A 10,712-nucleotide genomic window follows, 5' to 3' on the forward strand; every position below is an offset into this window, starting at 1 on the left:
TTGACAGAATATTTTTCTAATATAAACAGTATATGAGATGGCTCGGTGAGCGATTAAAGTTTCCGTTTATTATTTCGACACGTTTCAAGATAAAAGACGAAAGGATTGCGCGTGGCTTCTGTCTCGATCGGCGAATATGCACGGGCGTGCAGCTCAAAATCCCTCATACCTCATACGCTTCAGTGATTCGCGCTCTCTGTAACAACTGTTACAATGCCGCCGATAATAACAACAACGACGACGGGTCCTGCTTTTAAAGGCGCGGGCATAGATTCATAGGATCGCACCCCTGGCCACATTGTGCCCCTGCAGGATTATAGGGGGTTACGTGAGGGGGAGTATTACGGGGGACGAAGAAGGCGAAGGGAAGGAGGGGTAAATCACAACGCATTCGCGAGCTTGCGGCCTACGAGGGGTTGCTTTTTGTCCCCTCTCTCTGGTTTCTCTATCGTTCCTTTTCCGGAGAGAAAAACCTACGTAGATGTGCGCATCTTTCAGATAGTCATGCGTATATGTGTATACGTGTCCCGTTTGTAATCGTAATGTGTAACTATGGACGAAAAGTTTATACGTGTGCGCGTATTCACGCACAAGATATATATACGCGCACTCTACTCGCGTACATACAAGCAAAACCAAACTATTCGATCTCAGGGATGAAAACAACCCTACGACGAGCTCTGATTCGCGCATGCGTTCCGGCGAACACCGTGGCCACCGAGGATCCCAGGGGATGCTCCAATACACGCGTGACGGGACGTCGCGCTCGTACACGCGCTCCCCCGTACGGCTCCTCCCTTCGGATCCTTGTTATTGTTGCGATTTAATGAAATGTTACGCCCGCTCGCCCGCGATTACTTTCCCATTGCACCGATTAACTCCCCATTCGATCGGTCTCGTCTCTCGTAGCGGGACACTGGGACATCTTTCCTCTTCGACAATCCCTGGGGTTGCTGCTTCTGTTGGAGACTTTGTACTTTGTTGAAATGTGTGCCGATATCGTATGATAGTTATCGGGGAATTTAATTAATTTCAAACTACGATGTTTTTGGATATCCATAAAATAATAAAATATTATAAAGATATCTTAAAAATCGCTGATAATTGTGTTCATAAACTCGTTCATAATTTCATAGCATCTTTGCGGTTTTTTGTTTCAGGTTTGGTTCAAGAATCGTCGAGCCAAATGCAGACAACAATTACAACAACATCAACAACAGCAGCAGCAGCAGCAACAGCAACAGCAGACCCCTCCATCGAAGGGTTCACCCAGATCAAATCAGAATCACAGCAACAGCAGCACCGGAAGCAGGATATCGACGAGCTCGTCGACGACACCTAGTAGGCGATCTTCTCCAGATTCACCGGTGCAAGGTAGGGACGCACCAGTAGCAGGAAACTCACCTTTGTCGACCCCGCTCCTGTCGACTCAATCGACGTATCCTCGAAATGTTGGAACGACGCCAACCGGTGGCAGCGGGGCCAACAGCAATCTAACGACCCCGTCGCCGCCGCTGACACCGAGCTCCAACCAACTGCAGCCATCGTCCTATCCAAGTGCGATGAATCAAATTCATCATGGTGAGACTTACAGCTTCGGTTGGAGCTCGGCAGGGTCCGCTTCTGTGAACCACAGCCAATACGCCGGTCAAGGTTACAATGCTTACGCTCAAACCTCGAGCGTATACGGTGGCGATTATTATCAGGCTCAGATCCCCCACATGCACCATAGCCCGCAGACTAACTATCATCATCCGCAATATCATCCTAATATGACGCTCACCCCGTCCATGTCACATCTGACTAGTCATCACCTGAATCCAGTGACTAGTCAGACGCAAGCTACTAGCAACGATATAGCGGCTGCTGCTGCCGTCGCTGCTGCTGCCGCCGCGTCGGGTGATGATGCCGGTTACGTGCTGCCTGATCAGAAATATCCGCCATTAGTATAGCGGTCCAGCAGGTCCTCCGGGATCTTTCAGCGAGGTCAGGAAACCGCGAGCACGGCCGGCACCTCGATGCCCTATCATTGGCGACTGAACACGGCGATTTGTCACGAGATCAATGGTAATCTGGATTCCGACGACAATTGATCATACAGGAGAGGGACTTCGCCAAAACAACAATAGATATGCTTCAGACTTGATGGGTATGATAATTCGAACCATTGCGCGAATTAGTCACACAAACTTTCTGCATCCGGAATGGATTGTGACGACAGATATATTAGCTAATACCAACAATCTTGCGTATGTATCTCACTAAACTTAAAAAAACAATAATGTTTATGGTGATCTAATTTTAATTTGATATCATTTTATAATTGTTTCAAAGAATCTTCTCAGACAACGCACGTGCACATGCGAATAAAGTTGAGAAACAAACTATAAAAATATACAGGATGAATCTCACAGTATTTGTGCGGGAAATCTATCTCTTTTATCTATAGCAAAGCGTAATTTTTTAAATAAAATTATATATTATATATTATGTCCTTTTTACTTAAATTAATTTCTGTAATAGTATTTTTCTAGGCGAGCGACTTTCATATATTGTTCTATACATAAAGATTATGGTGAAATGGAAAAATTAGTAATTTACAAGATACACGATATTTAATTTCGAGTATGTAATTTCGTTCATCAACATCATTGTACAGATGAAAAAGAAAATTTTACAAAATATTATTTAACTAATTAACTTTTATTGCTATTTTGTAAATTTATTAATAAAGAAAACGTCATCTTTTCATTAATGAATTCACTTACAGATTATAAACTTGTTTTGGAAGAGAAAAAATTTTCTCTTTAATCACAATTTCAATTTTATTCCAGAAAATATTTCGTATCATCATGTTGATATGTTAAATATATTTTTTAATTTTTTTGTGTAATATTTATAGGTCACAAAATATAAATATTAATTAATCAACATGCAAATATTCAGTTATTTAGCTCAGCAACAGTGTTCATTTTTCCATTTCTCTTCTTTCTATAATTTTTCATTACGAGACAGCTAAAATTATTTTTATCTCGTATTTTTTATCCTTTTAAATAAAATCAGCATTGGACAATATGTGTAAAATATATTTTTGAGACGATCAAAAATATTATGTAACAATCAGTCTTTACAAATATCTTTAATGTAATATTTCACTGTCATTACTGAACAATGTCATGAAAGTTTATTGTTCTGAATTAATATTACCAACAATAAAACAACATTTATTAATCTTAGGAATCGATCCTAAGTCGAATACAGATAATCCAAAATCCTAATTCACATTTGCCGAAAAGCAATTTTTATTAAATTGCATATCTTCAATGGCGAAAATTATTGTTCCTCTTTTTATATTTTTGTCACAATTCCGTCGAAAATTCACACTCGTAGCTCATATTTAACGCTGAACTCTAGATTGTCTGAATTTGAATTTTACTTAAATAAGACATACTTTGAGTGCAAATATTTTATACATATATTTGAATGAAGATAAGCGGATTTAGCAATAAATGTGAATTACGAATGTGCAACTTGATAAACGATGTCAGTCCAGTGGGAAAGTCGAATTTTATTTCCGAGAGAGAGTAGAAGAAACAAGACAGCAAGCTTATCCTTGTAAATAAAAATAAAAGGCTGTATTCATGGAAATTGTCATCAAACTTTCCATAAAAAGTTTGTACACGTCACACATCGGAATTTGTTTTAAGATCTAATCTATGATATTCTTTGCATTTTTAAGATTAAAAGACGAGTACTCATCACTGCCGTCTTTATCATTGGTATTATCCTTATTATTACGATTAACATAGATAATTATCCATATCAAATACGGCCATAGTAGCCAAGAAACTCTTGTAAATAGTTAATAATGAATATATGATTGCGCGTAAATACGAGAGAGAAGAGATATAAAAACTCATTCAGAGTTCTATCACGGGATATCGAGGATATCTCTATATATTAGAAAAAGAAGGAGAAAGGAGAGAGCGAACGAGCGATCGAGCGAGCGAGCGAGAGAGAGAGAGAGAGAGAGAGAGAGAGAGAGAGAGAGAGAGAGAGAGAGAATAATAATGAAGTGAGAATTGTCTCATCCTACAGAATCTTGTTATATAGTCGTTTCTTTCTATGGTACTCTTCGTCTGTTCGAGGGAACTTAAACTTTATAAAAGTTCGCATTGCACTTTTTCGCGCGATAACTTAATTATCATAATGTGTTTTCTGATAAAAAAACAGAAGTATATGCGAGAATGCCTACTTAATTGTGAGTGTATATTTCGTGTATACTATCTAATGTATATTATCCTGTAACATTACGTTAGACGATGTATAATTAAAGAATAAAAAAAATATCATTAAGATTAATGATAGGAAGGCGATAAAATCATAATTATGGACACGCGTAGATCTAAGCTACTTTGTAATAATACGATGCAAATGTACATAAAACGTATATCTCTTGTAAGATACATGATTGTTCTATCATGTGCGAAGGGATCTTCCTACATCAGAAAAAAAATATCGCATATTATTAATAAGTGGTGTCAATTACTTTCCTCTATCTTTAATCTTCCTAGTATTTCCGACAGATATCTATCGAGAGCACTGCTCGTTTGTTTTAGTAAATCGAAACTCTATCGCTTCTCGCATATGCGGCCTGACGTGCGGATTATATTTTGAATTGTATATCTGTGACAGAGTTCCCAACACGCGATATGCAATCCCTCTTTCCATTTTGGCCTCGCAGCTTTATAGATCGCGAGCCCAGTTCTTATTAATCACACTGATGTTCGCAAGACCCCACCGCCGCGGGCTGCAATTCTGCTAATGCACTTGAAATTAATTAACGTCAAAGCGACCGCACTTCGTTATTTGAGCGGTCGCATATATATCGATCTTGAACCATTAAGCCTATATTAATTACAAACTTGCGCAAGGTAATCGCGATGCAACATCGTTCCTATATCATACGCATTCCCTGGTGTCTAATTTTTCTGCCTTGCAAAATACGTGCATGGATGCATTGCGGAACAGATAAAAGCAATTAAAAAATTTTCTCTTATCCACTTAATTTCTGAAATTAAAAGATCTACAATCCAGCTATATGACATCTCTAAATCTAAAGTATATAATATAACGCTGTCATGCACTTAATTTAATTATTTACATATATATACATAAAAAACGTAAGTATTAATAATTAGCCAATAGAAAGATAACGAGCTCTTTAGTAACGTACATGAATGCACATGATCTTGCAAGAAGGAGGGAAATACATCGATCGTAATCATTGATTGCTAAATTTATTTCTTCTCTTGGTCCATTAGAAAATCACAGGTATTATGGATTCTGTGGTGGATACGTTCACCAAACAATGATGAAAGGGTGTGTCTATCAGAAGCGTATTTCTAATGATCTAAACATCACAACACAAAGGACCCCATGCAAGCATGAAGGAGAGCGAGAGCCGCCCTTATATGTCAACTAATTGGACAGATCGCGTACCTGTCTACCTTTTGACGACGTAATCCGGCATCCTTTCTAACTCATCAAATTAACGAGCTATAACGAATCGCTCGTTGCCCATGCGCGCTTTGATGACCCTTTCGCATAATCGAGGCACAAATCCTTCGCGATTTTCTCTTTAAAGAGGATATCTATCTCATGAAAAACACTCTAGAGCATGTCTTGACGCAATAGTTAAATCGTATCTTACATCATAACAGTGAAAAATAATTTCACAGAAGTAATCATATAAAAACTTTTATTAATTCTCAGAAATAAGAGAAATTAACAATTAATTTTTTATTTGGAACTGATGGATCTATAGATCCAGTTAATTATATTCTTTATATTACATCTGCAAATTTGAATTATTATTAAAATATACTTAATATTCTTTCTTTTTTTTATACTAATTATGTTATTTTGGTTCCTTCAAATTAATTAGTGCTTTTTAATCAATATAAATTAAACAAATCTCACAGAATCAGCGTCAGCAACTGTGTTATAGATTTAATATCAGCTTGGACGATTAATGCTGGTTTTCACAATTAGATTAATTTTTATCTCGGTTCAATTTACTTTTCCTCTTTTTCTAATTTTTAGAACTAGAAAATAATGAAGAATAAGTTGAACCGCGATTAAAATTAATCAACATTGGTGAAAATAGAAATTAGTTGTTCTAATGATACTTGTTTAAAAGTTTTTAAAATAAAATGAAAATATACTGAAGGAATGAAAATATGAAGGAAAAAAAATATATAAAACAAGTCGACAAAGCTGCGAAGACATATTAAAAGATTTTTCGCTGAATCTCAATTCTCAGATCGAGACCGTACTCGTAAAGAAAGATGCGGTGATCAGAAACAAAGGGACTCTAGAAGAAAAGAAAAGATGTAACACTGCACAACGGGGGTGTCGTCGATTCTCACTGTGATGCTGCGCTTCGCAAAGGCCGCTGGCCGACGACGTTCCATTCTTGCAGCGAAGACAATGGCCTTGAACTTGGCCGAGTGTAGCAGCGAAGAGTTAAAATCGGCTTGCATTTAGCCGGATCCCATTATAACAACTACGGGAGAGTCCCCGGTAAGCTTCATGCCACGGTTCCGCTTACTGTGTCACCAGGCTAAGCTCCGACTTACCTACCTATATCCTCGCAAATGGTTCTCTTACCCCTTTTCCTGTAGCGGCCTCTATGCCAGCTTAATACTTGCATTATCCTCCTTTCCTTCTCACCTATCCAAAACTTTGTCTCAGTATGGAGAGCTAATGATCTGTGTTTGAGTAAGAAGCTTGAGTAAAAGGCGGCATGTTCACCATTGATGGATCTACGAATCAATCGGATCCATCGGATTATCAAAAAGCCCTGATAATCTTGCAAAGAAAGTCGTTTTCTCAACGTAATAATCACAGAGAAGCTAAAGAATTTAAATCGTAACAAAATACATGAATTGTCATTTTATATTTTAACAAATACAGATTTTTTTCTTGCAATTTGATAGACGATATTGCTCCCTTACTTTAAAAATAATAAAACTAAACAAAAATTAAGAGAAAAGGAGAAAAATTATTTTTCAACTTGACAGAAAATTTAATGATAAATCAACTTCCAAAATTATCAATAACAAAGGTAATCAAGGGTAATAAGAGTTTTTAGTGCGATAATCAATGCGTAGTTTCTTTTCTTGTTATATTTTTATAATAACACAACTATAATTTATTCCATAAACATTTCAGCTATCCTTCGAGCCATTTTGACAGAAAATTATTGACTAATAAAAAAATCGGCTAAAAGATAATATATTCTTAACATGACCAAAATGTTATTTTTATTTCATAACCCTTAAAAAAACCATCCTTTCTGAGCTGTGACGATTTTAATGATTTCTTAATGAATTTTTGATGATTGATAGGATAATATTTACAATAAATCATTCATGATTAATAATTCGAAAACCACGTTTTTTAATGTCATTTTTTAAGATAGCGATATCTCTACTATAAAGATACAAAAAGAAAGCTAAGAATGAATCTTCGAAACAAATTACTTTCGCATTATAATTTATAGCATCTAAGAAAAACGTGGGAAAATTTGAAGAATTTCTTATTTATTTATTATTTATATCTCCATAAAGTAACGTTAACGTTTCCATATATTTAAAACATATCGTAAGAGGATTGATTATAAAACGCGATTTACTACTGACGATATATCTTCAGTATTCATTTAACCTATATTTTATGTTTTTCCTCCCGCTGGTGGGTCACAGGTGAAAATGAGTTTCGCAGGACAAATCGGTCTGTATCCGACTGTGTTTACGTACATGACATTTTTCATCTACGTCCTTCCTCCCTATGTTCGAACGCAGCGGCTTGACGCGGGAGTGAGTCATAAATTATGTATATATGTGAAAAGTCTCTATGCTGAAATTGCCGTTGAACTCTACTTGCTGTAGATTCCTAATATTTCGTTCAATCGCGCGAACAATTTCCACGGGCAAATAGTATAAATAATGAAATCCCGCAGCGCGCTGGTTTGATAATTCGGTCGGCGGTTAAATAATTAAATCGCACCACGGCGCGGGTGCGCGATTATTCTGCGACTTATATATTTCCGTGCGGAAAATTAACGGTAGACGCCATACGGAAGATTAATTTATGCTGGAAGAGATGGACCAAAAAAAAAGAAGAGGGAGACAGAGAAAAGGGAAAGAGAGAACAGAGTGCGATCTGCGGAAGCGGGACGAAGAGGATAAAGAGCGAATGAAATTTTCACGCAATCTCGGAGGTCCGTAAAGTCCAGAAGGGAATTCTTTCTCGATTGGCAATATCCCTAACGAGAGGAAGGGGCCGCGTTGTGACGCGGGGGGAGGGAGGATTGGAAGGAGCAAAGAATGAGCATGGACTCGAAGGGTGGATGGAGGGGAGTAAATCGGCAGGATCAAAGAGGCCAGCTCGTGCAGCCGTAACTAGATTTCCTGTTCCCACTTTGAGGATCGCTTAATGCTCTATAAGCGGCCGTTTTAAACTCGAGAAAATCGAATCAGGAGGAATCGGAATCGCGCCGTGCCGCAAATTCAATTGAAAACGTCGCTAGTCAGTGCGCATCGAGATGCTAGCGAGGACACATCCTTGCCTCACGTTGATGTCGTACCTTTTGATCTTTTTTAGTTCCTCTTTATCCCTCATACTCTCTCACATTTCCGCACGATCGGCACGAGCAGCAATTTTTGCGGCAAATTTGATCGTAAAGTCGTTAACTAATTAGAAACGAACGCTGACAATATCAAACGCTGCGATGGGCGGACAAGCTGCGCGAAATAACGACATCTTATGCGCACGTTATAACTGCGATGACCAAGTTAATTTTTAAATTGATAAACGAAAATTTTAATGTTAAAGAGACCAACGTGACTGTGCACTAAAATAATTCTAGGAATATTAATAATTTTTCACTCTAACAGTAAATTTCTAAGGTCTGGAATGGATCAAAGTATATAAAATAGTTACTCACGTAGCGCACAAACGGGAAGTAGGGAGTTATTAAAAATTCAACATCGCCGTGCTTGAAAGGACCTCCGTTCGTCCGTATTGAAACGCTCGATAATCGACGGGACTTCACCGAGGAAGAACGCACGGTGCGTTCGCTTCAGCCGTCTCGCGCAAAAAAAATACATTCGATTCTTCGAGATAGACGCGTACGCCGCCTCATTTAATCAGCACAATATTATCGACAGGTCTCATCCCGGCGGATTAGCGTCCTCGCGAGGCTTTGGACCTCGGGAAGGATCGCAACTCGCTTTACCGAGGATGCCTTCGTTTATGGTTCCGACGGCAGAAGATACGAGCACCTGTACAATAGCGAAAACTTACACTTGATCGAGAAATCGCTCTCTCAAGATCGATTTTTTTTTACCAATTTCTCCTACATTCGACTCAATTTCGACCTTAACCAGCGGCCAGGAAGATCAGACGCTCCGCCAGGAAGTCAAGGGGATATGAACGCATTGTTGAGCTCCCTCTGTCCAAACATTCGATTCGCCCTGCAAGCGATCAACGCACCTATTCGTTCCCCGCTCCTCTTTCGCCCTGTCAGCCTCCCCCGTTTTCATCGCCCCCCTCGATTCTTTCGTTGTCTGCAGGAAAAGCAGGTAATCCTAAAAAATGGACTGCTGACTTCCGCCATCGCGGGACTGCACTCACGCGGAGAAATTCCTTCGTCCGTACATCCGCGTAATGCACTACAATCATCGATGCGCTGGATTGGGAGGTCAATTGTGTAACTCACGCTTGCGAGTGGATAGATGAAAAGTGAAAAAGTTCATTGACGGTTATCATGCGAACGGCGGAAAGCGAGTAGCAATTTTCGCAACGTGACCGATTAACTGTAATATGCGTGCAATCACGAGGTGTTGAAATCATCACTCTTGATTAACGGCGGAAAATTGCATCGTTTTCGATTATTCGATAGAATTATCGAAGACATTATTATTGCTATAGTCGTTTGGTTTTTATGCGATTTTTTTTTCTCTACGTGTTATAATAATCAAATGTATCGAACTTATTTGTAACTTTGTGATATTTGCGCTATAACGTAAAGTTTTCACATATAATGTAAAGTATTGTAACAACGTAAAGCTATTAACCACACTAAATCTGAATTATTTAACATTCATATTAAATTGAATTAGAACTTCAATAGATACCGAGGAGTATATTAAATATATTATTTGCTACGTTTCAACCTTATCAACTATGCTTTTCATCGCTGTCATATTAAATTTCAATATAAATTTTCATATAAAACGTGTTTTTTTATCATGTTATATACATAATTATATGTATAATATATATATATTACTCAGTCAATTTTTCTTTTGCTGTAGCTAGCCGCTAAATAGAGTATTTACATCTGATATTGATGTGCGTATGTGTACATATATAAGATGTCTCAGCATATATTAAGTTGTTCGGAAAATTCGTTTCAAATTTTGTCAATCTAAAATTGTATGTACATCTTCGTTAAAAATAAACGAAATTTACATTTAAAAAAAGGATTTTGAAGCTTGAAATTTCTACTTTACTTATTTATGTGAGTATTTTTGTAATTTTGACATACACAAAACTATGAGTTGAAAAAAATGAAAACATTTTTTCTCACTTTGTAGGTCTGTCATGTGTCCAAAATAAATTTGCGAAAATTTTTCACTACC

General features: G+C 37.7%; 1 protein-coding gene across 1 annotated transcript in view; it reads left to right on the forward strand.

Annotated features, from left to right (window-relative positions):
* The window catches only part of LOC108694904 (box A-binding factor-like), a 39,988-nt gene extending 38,036 nt beyond the window's left edge, over positions 1 to 1,952 (forward strand). Inside the window, exon 6 of the mRNA XM_018204601.1 lies at positions 1,161 to 1,952. Within this exon, the coding sequence (XP_018060090.1) occupies positions 1,161 to 1,952 (792 nt within the window). The remainder of the gene's footprint in view (positions 1 to 1,160) is intronic.
* The last annotated feature ends 8,760 nt before the right edge of the window (positions 1,953 to 10,712 follow it).

Source organism: Atta colombica, unplaced genomic scaffold (assembly GCF_001594045.1).
Source record: "Atta colombica isolate Treedump-2 unplaced genomic scaffold, Acol1.0 scaffold126, whole genome shotgun sequence".
In the NCBI taxonomy this organism is placed as follows: domain Eukaryota; kingdom Metazoa; phylum Arthropoda; class Insecta; order Hymenoptera; family Formicidae; genus Atta; species Atta colombica.